General features: G+C 36.4%; 1 protein-coding gene, 1 long non-coding RNA gene and 1 other non-coding gene across 4 annotated transcripts in view; 2 read left to right on the top strand and 1 right to left on the bottom strand.

Annotated features, from left to right (window-relative positions):
• LOC138315106 (protein-glutamine gamma-glutamyltransferase K-like) overlaps positions 1-11,073 on the top strand; it is a 62,726-nt gene extending 51,653 nt beyond the window's left edge. For both annotated transcript variants that reach the window (XM_069255850.1, XM_069255852.1), the window contains 11 exons: positions 287-547; positions 1,000-1,118; positions 2,399-2,506; positions 2,755-2,932; positions 3,270-3,405; positions 4,021-4,124; positions 6,858-7,100; positions 7,746-8,024; positions 8,863-9,023; positions 9,729-9,865; positions 10,283-11,073. In XM_069255850.1, the coding sequence (XP_069111951.1) occupies positions 287-547; positions 1,000-1,118; positions 2,399-2,506; positions 2,755-2,932; positions 3,270-3,405; positions 4,021-4,124; positions 6,858-7,100; positions 7,746-8,024; positions 8,863-9,023; positions 9,729-9,865; positions 10,283-10,433 (1,877 nt within the window). In that variant the 3' untranslated portion in view covers positions 10,434-11,073. The remainder of the gene's footprint in view (positions 1-286; positions 548-999; positions 1,119-2,398; positions 2,507-2,754; positions 2,933-3,269; positions 3,406-4,020; positions 4,125-6,857; positions 7,101-7,745; positions 8,025-8,862; positions 9,024-9,728; positions 9,866-10,282) is intronic.
• Positions 413-16,359, bottom strand: LOC138315107 (uncharacterized). Its single transcript, XR_011207460.1, has 3 exons — positions 15,986-16,359; positions 6,868-7,105; positions 413-544 (listed from the first exon to the last, which is right to left on the bottom strand). It is a non-coding gene; the product is annotated as an uncharacterized lncRNA (long non-coding RNA).
• Trnam-cau (transfer RNA methionine (anticodon CAU)) lies at positions 14,581-14,671 on the top strand. Its single transcript is given in 2 exon segments — positions 14,581-14,617; positions 14,636-14,671. It is a non-coding gene; the product is annotated as a tRNA-Met (tRNA).
• Positions 16,360-17,607: the final 1,248 nt, after the last annotated feature.

Genomic DNA, 17,607 nt, shown 5'->3' with positions numbered 1-17,607 from the left:
AAAGCCCTTGAGTAATAATGCCCCAAAAGAATTGATTCAGGATCCGATATCGTTACCGATCATCTGGTTTCTTAATCGACACTCTCTCTGAATCGGATCATGCAGTTTCTATGAGAAATCTACGTATTGTGATTTCGTAACATTTGAACAGGAAGAAGACAGAATGGAGATACTGTTGTCATACTCCATTCTGAACGACAGACAGAGATATCAACAGAAGCAAACTATATGTCTTGTAGAACACATCAACACCAGTAACTTACTATAAACAGTGTTTTATTTACAGGTCGCCAGCCACTACAGAGCAAAGGAACCGTTATCCCAGTTACCAAGGTCAGAGAGATCACACCAGCAAAGTGGGGCTACCAAATTCTGGGCGTCGAGGACAAAAAAGTGAACATCAAAGTATGTTCTGGGAGTAGCGCAATCGTGGGGCGATACCAGCTGTTTATAGACACGACACACGAGGAGAATGATGGCAGCCTGGAGACCTGCCGCTACAGTCATCCTGATGATATCTACGTCATCTTCAACCCATGGTGTTCTGGTAAACTCAAACAAATTGTAAATCAAAATTTCGAGCAAAATTAACATTCAATTTAAAACACAGACGATTATAACAATAATACATGATAAACGCGACAATGCCTTATATCAAATTAAAATCAAACCACCATAATAGACGTTTTATCTGAAGACGATCCTTACATTATCTTCATCCTGTTATGATATTTACGACATCTTCACCATTATAATCCTTAATTCCTTTGTCATTGAGAATTTCAACCCGAGGTACTTCCTATTATGGAAAACTCAATGGTGTAATTTTCCACATCAACTAAACTGAAAGTCTTGAGATATGATACATATGAAATTTAAATATATGATCATCCAAACAGAAGAACGTTACTGTTTCTTTTCGTAACTTCATTATAAATATTGCCCTGTAAGATATTACTTATATGCGGAAGTCTGGGGACCACTTTGTTGATATTACAGAGGACCCGGTGTTCCTTGACGATGAGAACCTAAGACAGGAGTATGTAGTAAATGAGACAGGACGGATATGGATGGGAACCGTCCGCAAATTCTGTGTTCGTCCGTGGAATTTTGCTCAGGTTTGTCATATTTTAAAAGTAAGACATCGTGCGACATTGATGCAGTATCAAGTAAGATCGATTTATTTCATCATTTCACATGATTGAAGTTAACGACAGCTAATTTCTTCCACGACTGAATTGTTATGACATATGCTCTCATATGGTTTCTGTGAACAGTTCTTTATTAGAAGATATTTGACCATAAAATCCCCGATAGGAATAAAGTCGTCTTTTTTTCATGATTTAAATATGACAACGACACTTACATTTCCCATAAAACGTTTTATAGTCTGCCCCGCACCGATCTCATAAGGGCTGCGCAAAATGTATCTGGTAGTCTCGTATATCGCAACTCGCTCCTTTCAACACCAGGTCCTCTACCCAACAAATCGATACTATCTTATCGTTACATAGTAAACTCTTTCCCTCCTTTTTTACCCCGTTACTGGAGCTTATTTCAGTATCTACAAAACATCGCCAATGTAATTTCCTTTTCTTCCTTTTACAATCCCAAGTTTATCTGCGGACTAGTTTCCCAGGTCACGACTCTTTTATCAATTAAATCTGCCGCCCTCGTAAGTGACGGCGGGCCTGCTATTATTTTGGTAAAGCGACTGTTCCCCGTACTCCTTTATTGCTCCCTTGGTACATATATACAGCGTACTAAATGTGTGCTGTGTCTATAACAGACACGAAGGAAAACTTTCATGGAGACTGTCACGCATAAACTGTTTCGAAATGATGAGCGAGCGTCAGGCCAAACCCGTTTTGCGACCTCAAAAATGCCAGCAATTTCCAAAATGGGAATCTATCTAGATTATCCTAATCTAGATTAAGTGTATTATACCGCGCTGCTTTAGTTTGATCTTAACTCTGCAATAAAACCCACTTCCTTACCGAAGTGACGACCTTGACCTACAAACGTCAACTGCGATCAAAGACCATAGACGGTCTTGCAAATTATGAAGTTTGCGAAGTCCGAACATCGTTTTGCTTCTTAGAGTTAGTCAGGGTTTACCTTCGGTTTATATTCGAAGTATTTATTTCAGTAAAGTTTTTAATGAATTCCAAACGCATGCTAACCTGACATAGTAAATTTGTTCTTGTTGGTAATTTATGACTTCACTGAAAGTTTTTGTTAAATTTATGAACAATTTTGATAAACCGAGTTATACCTATGTACATGCATAATATGAATAATACGAAAATTACGTATAGTTGACGCAAATCTATCGGCATTTCATGATTATTGTTACACTATATTTAGACATTTGCTACTGATGAAATATGTTTTCCAGTTTGATGACGTATGCCTGGTTGCAGCATTAGCCATGATGGAAAAATCCGAGCTTGGGGATCCCGCGCGAGGAAATCCTCTACTCGTCGTCCGTGCTTTGTCACGTGTGGTTAGTACTCGTCATGCGTCTGTCAAGTAAATATATTAGAATGTTTGATATTTTTTCTACATATTAATTGTATAGTGTATGCAAAATACTTCTTCATCAACTACAGTAATAGTTCCGAATTCCAAACAATAATATTGCTAGTAATAGAAAAGGATAACGCAATAACTCCTTTGTTCGCATTTAACAAATTCAACCTGCATTCTTAAACCTATAGAAATAAACCCTCACTTTTAACTCTAATACTTCAGATAAATAATAATGAGCGGGATGGCGGAGTACTGATTGGTAACTGGTCCGGTAAGTATGACGATGGAGTTGCGCCGTATGCATGGAACGGAAGTGCCGCCATATTGGAAGAGTTTTTGAAGAAGAGAAAAGGCGTAAAATTTGGACAGTGTTGGACGTTTGCTGCCGTGGCTACGACTGGTGATTATTTATTTGTAACATTAAAATTGTTAACAAGAATAGGAATTATTGGAATATTTGGTTATTGCAGTATTATACACTGTCTAACCTTGATTTGAATCAAGCTGAGAAATGTTTGGGCGTGAATTAAATATTGTCTAAAATGAAGAGTTTGTTTTACATTATAACGTGTACCAGTACCTCCGGCCAAAGTAATGCATTTAATATACTTGACCAACATTTTTATAAACATTGTCCTGTTCTATAGACTCCTTTTGGCCGCCGACAAATTGTCATGTCTCCGATTACTTTGTCATTTGTATTCATACACGACGGTCATCTTTTCCGTCTGTTTCAGTATTCCGTGCCCTAGGAATACCTACAAGATGTGTAACAAACTTCAAATCTGCGCACGACAGCGATTTTAGTACTCAGATCGACAACTTTTGGACAGAGAGTGGCAAACCCAGGAAAATGATGAATGATACAATATGGTAAACAACCGGTGTATAGATCTTCCTTCATTCTGCTCTGCTTGGTTAAAAAGCAGGCAAATCATGACTTCACGAGACTTTATTCCAGAGCATTCATTTAAAGCAAAAGAGCGAGATAAAAACCTAACCTGTATAATGGTAAAAAACATTAATTTTTACATTTGATAGCCACCAAATTACAACGTAATAGGCCACCAAATTATTTTGACAAATTAAAGTTGGATGTAAATGAAGGGTGTAAAATACAAATGAATTAAATGCACACCCCAAACCCGACCACCATAAAATAAGGACAAGGACAAAAATAGGACGACTCAAAAGAAGGTACAATAATAATATATCCGGTACAATCGTCTTATAAAGTCTGTATACAATCTTAGTTAGCGAGGTTCAAGTTGCAAATAAGAATAACGAGCATAAACAGCAAAGATTTACATACACTTGCAATATCGTTTATAATGAGTCCGGTTTCGTGTACAGGTCGGTTTCCTCCTCTGAATGATTCATTATACCATTCATGTCTCAACGGACAAACCCGGTATGACTTTAACATTTACCTTTTAGAGTCTTAACATTTACCATTTAGATTCTTACAATAACTTTTCTCTTTAATAGGGATTTCCATGTCTGGAACGAGTCCTGGTTTCGTCGTTCGGATCTCCCCAGTGGTTATGATGGGTGGCAGGCGTACGATCCTACTCCACAAGAGTGTTACGAAGGTACTCCTTTTTCTTTCTAACAACTCTCAGATTATCAATACATGGCATACGAATGAGATATTGCTATTGATGCAATACCACATGCAAACATATAATTAATTACCATGTAGAGGTTTAAAGTGTAGGACTTCAAATCACCTTTTTCGTATTAAATACAAAAAGACTTAAATATCTCCAACGCTTTCAATCTGAATGACGTTGCTTGAAGACCGTTTGGTGTTTTTGATCATAGATAACGATCAATGGTTGTTGGAAGGGGAACCCTAAGGCGACAAAAACAATATCACTTTGCAATGTATATATTGTCGTTTCAGGCCAAAGCACAACCACACTAGAAGCTAGGGATGAGGTCCGTTTGGGATGTAGTGATTTATTTTGACATGGAATGTTTTCCCAAAATTGCGAAGAAGCATTTTCTATTTATCTTGAAACCGATCTTTTGTATGACTACACTCGTGATTACAAACCGGTGATATGTTTCACGGAGTCTAACGTGTGTTTTATTATTAAATGTTGCTAGCTTTGTGCACGTCATGGATAGTCCCCATCGCTTATGTAAATGGCCCATCGTTTAACAAGACAAATGGTTGTCATTTAGCCATAATTGACTACAATTGGGTAAAAGAATACAAAAAAGAATGAGTTTCTATGACGATATACAGGGAATGTCTACTACAGAGTAGCGGTCGTTATGTAGACTCTCGATGTTTTGAAAAAAAAAAATCTTAAAATCAATAAAATGCGTTGAATAAAGATAAGAGTGGCCCATAATTTGTCTGTCACTGGCCATGATGGAAATAAATAGATCGGACGACAAAATGATATAGAATTGAGTACTCGATTCATGTGTGGGATAGAGAAAGAGATGTGTGGGTGGGGGTAATTTAACGAATAAAATGGAAGACACTTGATGTTTCAACACTTTGTAAATTGTAGCAAATACTCAGTTTTCTTGTATGTGAAAGTGTTCGTTTAAACAAAAATATTACTGTAAATATGACCCAATCCTAGATAATTGAAGTTATTGTTAGTACGTAACTGGGAAAATAAACTTGCTAAATACATAACTCCGTCCGGTACGTATGTCTACGTAATAATGAATCTGTCTCGAGACCTGCCCCTGGGGACCAGTTTGCCTGTCTAAGACTTACACAAACATTTTAAACAAGTATTGAGGATGATTAAGACAACTTCGCATCAATTCTATTGATTCAGGGAGACAGATAAATTGTCTGGAAACTGCAGCCACGTGTTGTCCAGCGTTATACAAAATGATACATAACGTGTGCATTTCCGGTATACTGGCCGTTCCTGGTCGGTCCATCACGTGACAGGCGACAGTTAGATTCAGTAACATATTGTACATACTTCAGTTAAGTTGTTAAAAGCATCTTGTATGGTTTTAATTATCGTCTTTGTCATACGGAAACAGTCGTATATCTCGGGGGTTTCGTCTCACGTCTTGTTACAAACACGTAAGCCGGCTTTCTAATGTAGGCAAGCCTTTGTTTATAACACTTCGGGCACGTGCGGCTACATGTAAAGATTCTTTAGTAACGCCCCGTCCAACTTCAAAATATAGCTAATAGTAACATTCAAAACAAACAACCCGAGACAATGGGAAACATAAACGTGCAGTTTGTGAAAAGAGATATGTCATTATTTTATGCCAAATAGTGATTAGCGAAAAGTTCTTATAACACGGAGAGACAGACGGCCATAGTTTTCTTAAGTTTGATTTTTGTCTCAAATCACTTATTATAACCAGCACACGTGGGCATCAATCTCATCCTAAACACTTCTGCACTTCCATCTTTCATATCTCCACCTAACACCACCTCTGTCACCTGCATATCTTTCTCTCACACCACCTCTGTCACGTGTACATCTGTCTCGCTCTCTTACAACCTCTGTCACGTGTACATCTGTCTAACTCTCTCACCACCGGTACCTCTGTCACGTGTACATCTGTCTCGCTCTCTTACCACCTCTGTCACGTGTACATCTGTTTCGCTCTCTTACCACCTATGTCACGTGTACATCTGTCTAACTCTCTCACCACCGGTACCTCTGTCACGTGTACATCTGTCTAACTCTCTCACCACCTGTCACGTGTACGTGTCTCGCTCTCGTACCACCTCTGTCACGTATACATCTGTCTAACTCTCTCACCACCTCTGTCACGTGTACATCTGTCTCGCTCTCTCACCACATCTGTCACGTGTACATCTGTCTCGCTCTCTTACCACCTCTGTCACGTGTACATCTGTCTAACTGTCTCACCACCTCTGTCACGTGTACATCTGTCTAACTGTCTCATCACCTCTGTCACGTGTACATCTGTCTAACTCTCTCACCACCTCTGTCACGTGTACATCTGTCTCGCTCTCTCACCACCTCTGTCAAGTGTATATCTGTCTCGCTCTCTCACCACATCTACCACGTGTACACATCTCTCCCACTCTCACACCACCTCTGTCACATACATATCTTTCTCTCTCTCAGATCACCTCTGTCACGTGTACATCTTCCTCGCTCTCTTACCACCTCTGTCACGTGCACATCTTTCTCCCTCATCTCCACCACCACGTACATCCGTCTAACTCTCTCACCACCTCTACCACATGTACATTTGTCTAACTCTCTAACCACCCTAGGCCTACCACGTGTACATCTGTCTAACTCTTTCGCCATTTCTGTGATTACATCTGTCTCTATTCTGGTCCATTCCAGGTGTGTTTACCTGTGGTCCTGCTTCAGTGAAGGCCATTAGAGACGGGGAGCTGTATCTGGGCTTCGATTCAAAGTTTTTGTTTGCCGAAGTAAATGGTGCTCGTGTCCATTGGACAGTTGACGCGGAAGGAAACATGGAGCCAATAAAGGAAGAACGGAACATCGCCGGCCATTGTATTAGTACTAAGGCTGCGTCAACCATTTCCCGAGAGGACGTCACTCACTGTTACAAACATCACACAGGTGCGCTATAACATGATTTAAACATGTTTATAATAACAGACAAAAAGGGATTAGGCACAAGTTATTACAGATTATCAGCGCTTTCTCTCAGAATATGTAAATATCTATTCACATAAATATAGCATTACAATACAATTTACAAATTAACATGCATGTTTTTATATCTTGTACTCAAAATCTATGACTTAATTCTACATATTCCGTTCATATGAATATAGACGACATTCTAAAGTATTGTTAGACGACATTCTAAAGTATTGTGAAAGACATTCTCAATGAAAGCTCACATGAACAAGCAGGATTATTAACAAGACTTATACGAAAAAGATCTTAGTTTAAGAAACTGCATGGATGCCTAGAATCCAAGATAGAATAACATACGTCAGACATGTACATACGTCTTCAAAACAAAGATACAAATTTAGAAAAATGTTGTGTTACAAGTGTTATTCATCGCCAGGTTTTTGTCGATAGAGTTCTCCTCAAATTCTTACCTGTTCACATGTTTGTATAAATGTCAAAAGGGAACAATAAGTTGACATAATTGATTTTTTAAACGGCATGAAACAGGGTCCTGTCTTTCTATGATGGTTTAACGTGTATAATAATATTATTCGTGTTCATATTTCGCTTCCAATCCAACAGATTCCAAGGAGTACGCTGCTGCTATGGGCAGGTCTAACAACCTATCTAGTCGGAACTGGGATTCTATCAAAACTCCGGCCATTTCTGATATAGACTTTACTTGTAACGGCGAGATGAAGAAAAATGGCGATATTCAAATCAACCTGAGCATGCAAAACACGAGTGTTGAAAATCGAGTGGTGGAAGGAAACATTACGGCTATTTCAACAAAGTACACATCTGTTCCCGCCACAGAACTCCGCGAATGCACAGCTACCAACATCTTGGAACCAGCGTCAGGTAAATACATCTTTATATATCATCTGTGTTCGCAAGGAGCCCGTGACTAACATCCTAGAACCAACGTCAGGTAAGTACATCATTAGATATCATCTGTGTTCGCAAAATAACCCAGAAAGAGTCCTCGACTAACATCCTGGAACCCGCATCGGGTAAATAAACAACCTAGAACCAGCGTCAGGTAAAATAACCCAGAGACAGTCTCGACTCACATCCTGAAACCCCGCACCAGGTAAAATAATTCAGAGAGAGCCTCGACCAACATCCTTGAAACAGTGTCAGGTAAAACAACCAAGAGAGAACCCCGACTCACAACCTGGAACCGACATCAGGTAAAATAACTCAGAGTGAGTCTAGACCAACGTCATGAAAACAGTACCAGGTAAAATAACTTTGAGAAAGCCTCGACTAACATCGTGGAACACCCGCATCAGGTAAATACATAATAAGATCCGAGTCAGAAACTGATCTCCAAGAGAGTGGCATCACCAACATGGAACCAGCGCCAGGTAAATAAATAGTGAAGCCATGCTTATGCAGCAACCTGCATTTCCTGGCAAAAGTGGCTGGAAAGTGAATTGCCTGGAGAATGAGACATACTTTATAGTGAACATATATTTCACATCAAATAGAAGCTTAGGATATTTCATCAACCAAAAGTCGTCATACAGTCCATCGTTTGTTTGGGGCTAATGGTTCATCACTCACAAAGCCGAATGCCGTTTTGACTATCAGTTAAGTCATATGTAATACAGTACATTATTATCAGTAATGTCGAAAACGTGATATCCGGAATATATTAAAACTCTTGCAAATGTATATGTATTCGTTATTACAGGCGGTGAGCTTGAACTTACTGTTAAATGTGCAGACTACATCAACAATATTGACCCGGATAGCCATGTGAGCATATACGTCATGGCCACGGTCAAAGAAACTGGCCAACACTTCATCCGGAGGGATATATTTAGAGCTGAGCACCCTAACCTGGATCTAAAGGTACCATATCGTGTGTTAAATGATTCATAGAGTTTGTGAAGGTAAACGTTTAAAGTAGAATCTGATTTCAGGAAGAAAGTGTGGATTGAGCCAGATGCGCTAGGAAATGGACAAACAGACAAAAAAGTTTCTAAGTATATTTATGATAAACAAAAGACACTTTATTTCTCTCATTCGAAAGGAAAACCTAAAGATTTGGGAAAGACTAATAAAGTATTATATAACGCAGGTAGATAGGGTTGTCGTAGTTAGAAATAATGACAACACGGTCTAGGAAGGATACAAATGTCACTTGGCAGTTACAAGTGAATTTAAAGATGCTCCACCGCCGACAGAGCATAAATGATATTCATCATTCGAACAATAATCTGTGTTTAATCGTGTATAAATATGCCTCATTAACACAAAAAATAATATAAAATAATTTATTTCGCCTTTGGTGCATGCGCAATCAGTACTTCATTCCATATAGAATATATAGTGCCACGGAATTTTTTCGGGATGCAATTAATTATTTTTCATATTTTTAACTTGAAGGAAAATTAGAAGCTCAAACTTTTCAATGGTGGTAATGGTGTAATTTAAGTATGTTTTGTAACTAAAGAAAAATACTTAATCGTCTGCTCCTTTTCTTAACAGTGAAAAACTACCATTTGTCAGCGGTGGAGCATCTTTAATTGTGTTCCAATATAAATATTGTTTCAGGCTGAGGGGACGGCTACAGTTGGAAAACCCCTTGACGTGATAATAAAGCTGGTCAACACTCTGTCTGTACCTCTGTCTGGGGGCTACATAAACCTAGAGGGACCGGGCATGCATAAACCGTCAGCGGTCAAGATCAAGTAAGTCCCCATCCATAGTTTTGCATCAATCAGTCAGCATACAGTTAAGCACCTATTAGTCAGCATAAAGTTAGGCATCTATCAGTCAGCATACCAGTAAGTTATGTATCCATCTGTCCATCTGTTAGAATAAAGTTAGGCATCTGTCTTTAAGAACAAAGTTAGGCATCTATCAAAAAAAGCAAGAATTCTCTTCTAAAAGGCAATATCAAGCCATTCATCGAAGAAGCGTAAGAAGTTCTCAATAAGTCGACATCGATTTTTTTATTAACCGGTCAGCTTAAACTAAACAAATCGAAATTATGGAATTGATTATTCTTAAGATCTCGTTTGATCTGTCAGACCTCTATTTATCCACTTTTTGGAATAGCCAGCATCGGTTATGTTAGTGAATAGTTTCCTTTTAAAAATTTCCAGGAAACCCATTGCTCCGGATGAAGAAATACGAGAAACTATCCAGATTAAACCGAGGCGTGCAGGCCGAAGGGAGATTATTGCTTGCTTCCAGTGTAAACAAATATGTGACGTCACCGGTGTAATTGAAATAGAAGTTGTTGGCGAGAAATAAATGATGTGTGCATACCTCTAAAAAAATGTGGTACAGGTACATGCGAGTGTAGGACAAAAGCCCCCCTGGACAAAAGCCCCCCCCGGACATAAGCCCCTAGGACAAAAGCCCCTCCGGACAAAAGCCCCTTAGGATAAAAGCCCCTCCGGACAAAAGCCCCTTCTTTATAAAATAATGTATTTTTTCTTATTTCTATTTTTTTAGATATTTATTTGCTATTTATTTTTCAGAGAAGAGTGTCAAACATAATAAAAAAGCATAATTATGATGTGATCATTTGAATTCTTTTAATTTTTGAGTTATTGATACCAAAGAAAGAATAAAAAAACATGTATACATAGACATTAGAATGTTATATATACAAGAAACCATTAATGTTTACTTTATCATAACACACCTACCAGCTTGATGTTTGCATTGATTATATATAGATAATTAGGAAAGTATGTTTAATTACAAAATATTTCTATCATATAGTGTCATAATTAGATTAACATCAATATAATTTTTTACATTTTTTTTTCTATAAATCATGAAATCAATTTATCAAATTTTTAGTAAAATCCCAATAATCCAGTAAATTATTACATTGTGTCTTATTTTGAACTACATGTATATTTGAAGAAAAAAAAACTGATATAAGAAAATATTTTATATTTTTTTTTACTATATTTTTGAATTTAATTTTTTTGAAAAATGAAGGGGCTTTTGTCCTCTTTTCCATTAGTATGGAGGGGCTTTTGTCCAAGGGGCTTTTGTCCTAGGGGCTTATGTCCTAAGGGGCTTTTGTCCAGGGGGGCTTTTGTCCGTACCCCGGTACATGTACCTGCGCTTGACTTCGGTATGTAAATGTTACGCTATAAACATGTTACGTATTACATTTGTGGTGTCGACAGGACACTGAGTTGGTAAACCAGGCATATAACTAAATCGAACACCATACATGTAATATGTGTACCTACATCTCTCTTCACTAATAATTAGGATAGTACAATTTGGATTAGCGTGTATAACGATAGCATCAAGACGAAAGTTGTGGTTTTGATGTCGCCTTAATTGAGAAAGACATTGGCTTGTTGCAGTATATCAAATACCAGAGGACCGCCTTGATAGTCAACTGTCTGTAAGGAGAATTCGAAGTATCTGTATAGCAATAACGTTACATCGTGAAGGTCAAGATAGGCCTACAATGTATAATTTAATCAGATAGTAGTGGTATATATATTCCTTCCTGTTGTTATTAGTATAATGATTTGTTTACTCAATTAAGTTATTTTGGTTGTATGTCAGGTATATGTGCGATAATTTCTATTATTTTGAGGCTACATTTCGGTACTTAAAAGTATGGCATTGATAGATTTGATGTGTGGCATGCCACATTGCTATACATTGGTATGGCATGCTTGATTTTCGCTATAATTATAGTGTTTCCCACAGCCCCGATTAGCATGGCGCCGCGCCATGCCCCTATGACCTAACGCCGTGCCCTGTTTGTCCCCAATACACTTCTACTAAACTACCAAAATACAAGGTAGTGGCTTGATAATTAAGTAAACAAAAGAAGTGTGACCACTCCCTGACCCCCTGACCAACACCCCAGTGGCCCTAATTAGCAGCCTTGGGCTATTTCCACCTTGGCTTGTGGTGTCACTTTCAGGTCTGTGTATATTACGTAAGCTGAAGTCAAGCAGCCGATCGGCAGCCTAGAAAATAATGACTACAGCTAGTGAGCATTACTTCGAAAACAAATACTGCTTACAACTGTAAATGATTTACTCACGTTTTTAATGTTTAATAGGCCTATCTATATCGGATGGATGTCACAAGATTTGCAATCGTAATGGCCGCCATTTTGGGTGTATTGTAATAGTAGATCCGGAGGTATTGAATTTCAGGATTTTACTAATATTCACGTTTTTAAAAATGAAAACGGTATTATTTTTTTTTAGAATTTCGGTGTGAATTTATTTTTAGAAAAGATATCTTAATAATAATAAAATCATTAATAGCAAAGTAATTAAAATAAATCAAATTAAAAAGAAATCAACTTTTTTCTCTATCAGATTAAATTGAAATATTTTGCATACTACTCTAACACTTATCTGTATTTTCTTAATTTAGTGCTTGTAAATTTAGAACATTATTTTAATTAATTGTCCATTATTATGAAACATGTTATCTTATTCAAATCAATACAGTATTTTTAATATTTAAATAAAGATATATATTAAAATAAAGGTAATATTGGATTGAAATAAATGAATACATTTTGAATTTTCCCATTCTTTTAATTAATATAAATGAAATTTAGATCTTTATTGTGAATCAATTATAGTCATGATCATATGATCTGCAGATTACAATTTTCAAAATCCTTTTTTTCACTTTTTTTTATAAGAGATGGTTGTATTAGAATAGTTAGATCTAACACAAAATACACGGACAACACATTGCTTTCTCCCGACCGGAGACGATAAGTGCAATTTTTATTTACATTGAGTGCAATACATTAAATACGTTAAATACGTTAAATATGCAATTGTGATATGTGTAGTATTGATTTATCAGCCCGTATGAAACCTGTCATTGTTTCTACATTTCCTATGATATTAAATTAATTCAGATCTTACATCTTTGTTTGTTTATATGTCTAACACACCACTGAGACAAATACAAAGGCTCTCAAAACCAAATATCTGAATCTAAAGTTCCTGATTTCTGATGAAGGCGGCCAACAACAAAAAATACGTACTCTTCGTTTAAATTGTGAATTAGTGGTCATCAAATGAATGTATGTACATAGCAGTTTAGATCACATGACATAGATTCAAATATTGACAGTATATGTATGCGACAATTTCACAGTCCATTGCCTCGATTTTATGACGCCAGTATTTATTTACACACGTATAAACGCTTATTTTGGTCTCTGGATCAATTTAAAAAACAATTTCTTGAAATTAAAAGGACAGAATTTGTTTAACTTTGGTCAAAGAAAACAGCAGATGATCCATCCTTTGGGAGAACAATTTCATAACACTAACGTATAATTAGAAAATAAAGCAAAAATAGCAGTGCACTGTAAAGTTTAACGGTCATACAATCAGTGAGTACCCAATCATGATCAGTCATGCACTCATACAATTTTGAAAAGGTAAAGGACACATAGAATTTGGGGAAATGGGAAGATTTAACATCGCGATATAGACCCCCATCAATGCACACATATGCATGGTAAATGTTTCCCGATTGATTTCAATCGATTTTATGGAACAATGAAAATGATTTTGAAACACATTAGGTCAAACGTTACATGTACATACATGTATGTATTATAAGCCCTCTCCTTAGTCTTACTGTACAGAAATATTGGATAAAGCTTATATATATAATAGACAAACAAATGGTTTATAAAAAGTAGATCGAGACATCTATGCAAACATTGTAGCTATGAATGGTCACTCATTATTCACAACATAATAAAATATAAGCATATCTTTCATATTATGGTTAAGGTTCAGAATTTAGATCTAACGTTAGCTATGAATACACGAGTAATCGCCTCTCTAAATATAAATTTACACAGAGCATTTATATTCAGAGGGGTGATATATCTTTCTTCTACTGTCTTACAACACAGATTACTACTCGTTATATTATTTAAATAATGCTAATATTTTTAGTTATATATTGTAACCGTTAGTCTATGACCCGACGAACGTATGCGTTCTGTAACAACAGAGGAAAGCTTTGTCCTCATGCCAACAACATGCGGGCGTCGAATGATATTTGAAAACTGATTAACTTTCCCTCTATATGCAATTCCTAATGCATGCATACTGAATATGAATTGATGCGCAAAATATTGCCTTAAAACACAATGATTCCATTTCGGATTTATTTTTCGTCGATACCGGAAGTGTGAATTGTAGATACGACCGGAAGTACAAACCTCGATCCCACATTGGCGACGATTAAAAGCGTTATTTCGTCAAAAAATGATGAAATGTTGGGAAATATCATGTAACTATTTCACGGTTTACTGTGTGTAATGAAAATTTCTTTTTTTCAAAGTTCAAATAAAAGTGAGATTGCAACAAAAAATTGAATAAATTCAATAGCATTTACTGAATAAACGTCAATATCCGCCTCGGTAGCGCAGTAGGTAGCGCGTCAGTCTCATAATCACACTAAACAGAGCGATCTGAAGGTCGTGAGTTCGATCCTCACCCGGGGCAGGTATTTTTTTCGTCATAATGCCACTTTGTATTTCGTGTGTTTATAGTAATATCTAGAAATATCATTTTTTTTGCAGTATAGTATAGTAGTATAACAAATAATTTTAACACATATAACATCAAAATAATTCCATGATATCGATTCTAGGCTATGGGTTCATTATATAAGAGACAAGTGTTGGAATCTATACCTTATTTTTTCGAAAAAAAAATCAAACAAAACCGGACTGAAGTTATATATATAAACAGCACATTTAAAAATAGTAAATAAATCGCCAAGTGACACGAACATTTCATCAATATTAAAATATCGTATGTTTACTGAAAAACTTAATTAGTTGCTTCATTTTGCCATTCCGCCGCCCCAAGTTACAGTGGGTTGTTTGACGATATCTTTAAATGTAATTCGAGCACATTTAGTTCACTAATGCTGCAAAAGAAGGGATGTCTGTAGTGAATTGCTTCAAATATACAATACCTCAAATATCATAGTCATCTCTATATCTAATCATTCGAATTCATCTCTCTATATCTTATCGTACATGTATAATAATTAATTTATATGGAAAACTACACGACACAAAGACAACACTATTCTGAACTGCCAGAGTTACTTCCCTTCAGATAAGAAAATTAATTCATAGAACGTAAAATGTTACTTTTTTCGTTTGAGGGGAGACAACCGTTACAATAAATCATGGTCTAAAATATCAGAGACTTTAGATATAATATAGATCTACGTCGCTGGTGAAATCTACATAATTTTCATAATAGCAGAGAATGGGATAATATATATTTTATATATATAATATCTAACCACGCATTTCATGTTAATCACAAACACGAAGTACAATCAAACATTGGGCTCCGACTCACATACGATACGTCACATGCACGTGACGAACATTTCCCGCGTTTTGTCATTTCCACTCGTCTGCAAGGCGGCCATTGCGCACTTGACTGACAAAATGAACAGGGCATAAAGTTACAGTTGTTTGCTGTCAGAAAACATATTGTATCAACATTATTTTTACATGGAAATAAACTGCATTATGAGTAATCAGTGGTCATAAGTTTAGGATAAAGTTTTTTTTCTCAAGTTTTTGACAATTTCCGCCATTATGATCTTAAATTGCTGCTAAAGTGAATGCTGATAGAAAAACACTCGAACACACTCAATAGTTAATCTGAAATTAATCCAACTTGATTTATGTAAAAGTATGATATTCGAAAAACGCTGATTAAATTACGATGTGGGTTTTGATTATTGTGAATTTTACCCTACCCTATAAAACGAGTAATGGCGATTCTTACCTGCGCTGTAACGTTCCCGTCAGAAATCTAATCACAGACTTGGATAAATCCTCACATGGTATCACTTAGTATGTTAGACTCTGCCATAACACCTATTAAAATCCACTTGAACTGGAAAGATGTTATATTGTTATAGTTCTAGTTATGGCCCGCGGTCACCTATACGCACTGTACTGATACATGTATCCTCTATTTCCTGTACGATACCTAAACCGTACACGTACGTACAGTGGACATGGTGTAGCTATAAATAGTCTATATCTGTCGTCCGATGCTGGTAGAGCTTCACAGCTAGTTGACCCTCATCAGGTCACGTGTCCCGTGCCAAGCGTGCATATAGGTTCAGACAATTCCAATAGCCATGCAACTCTTGATTAACAACACAAATGTTGTTTTTAATGTTAAAATTTTTAGGTTACAGGATATAAATCAATAATATATTGAAATGTTTCCATCCAATGTTATTTTCCAAAGAAAAATAGGGTTTATGCTAAAACATCACAAGTAATAAATGATAAGCGACGCGTAGAGCCTCATGCATCAGTTGGACTGTTGAAAATTTCGCTCACGTGCTTTCTCCCGCACTGAAATTCCTGAAGCCCAAATACCGATAAAAATCACATACTCTCTCTCTATATATGCAGTAGACGATGAAAATCATTTTATTTTCCGTCGTTTCTTGGTTTGAAATGATTAAGAACGAAAAACATACAACTTTAAAAATATTGTAGCAGACTTGCTGTAGAGAAGGTAGACCCGCGAAGAGTAAACCGATAAGTTACGGATGACAACTCATTTCTGAGAAATAGCAATCAAGTTCAAATGAAAATTTTAGACTTTTTATTCCTGCAGAACTCAAGATAAATAATTTGATCAGAAACAGTTTCTGATTTGATTAAGGTATAGGGATGACTACTGTTTGTTACAGTATATGTATAACAGCTAATGATTACCTGTAGAAGAATGAATACATTAGGATATATTTAGGTTTTGTATATATTGTGACTTTTTATCCTTATAGTGTTTATGTTGTGTTTGGAGTGAGATTGACACTGGAGCTGTCACCTCTGAGTTATAGGTGGTAGGATGGATGTGAAGAGGGGGTCCCAGGGGAGTGTGTGTGTCGTCTCCTGTACTCAGAGATTTAAATAGTAATTAATTATCTATGTATCTGGTGTATCTCCTCAATACTCCAGGGATTACCGTAAATGACGTTACAATGTACATACGGCAAGCCGTTTTGATATTTAATACATAATAGCTTAAGTTAAAAAGTTATTTAGCTTAAGTTAAAAAGATTTTAGCTTCAGCTAAAAAGATTTCAACTTAAGTTAAAAAAAGGTTTTTTGCATTATCACTTTTTTTCACTTAAGTCAAAAAAAAATCTTTTTGACTGAAGTTGAAATCTTTTTGACTTAAGCTGAAAAAAGTGATAATGCAAATGAACCTTATTCAACTTAAGCTAAAAAAAATCAGGTTGTAGATAAAAAAATCGTATTTCCAACATTCCACCTGCCATCCCCTTCTATTTATAATGGGTTGGTCTAGTCCATTTGTACGTTCCCGACAAGCTTGAACAGCCATATTGCATAAATGGCCGGCAACGTACTATCTGCAATTCA

This window comes from Argopecten irradians, chromosome 2 (genome assembly GCF_041381155.1).
Source record: "Argopecten irradians isolate NY chromosome 2, Ai_NY, whole genome shotgun sequence".
Taxonomy (NCBI): domain Eukaryota; kingdom Metazoa; phylum Mollusca; class Bivalvia; order Pectinida; family Pectinidae; genus Argopecten; species Argopecten irradians.
The sequence above is the reverse complement of the archived record's forward strand: the minus strand, read 5'-3'. Positions and strand labels throughout refer to the sequence as shown.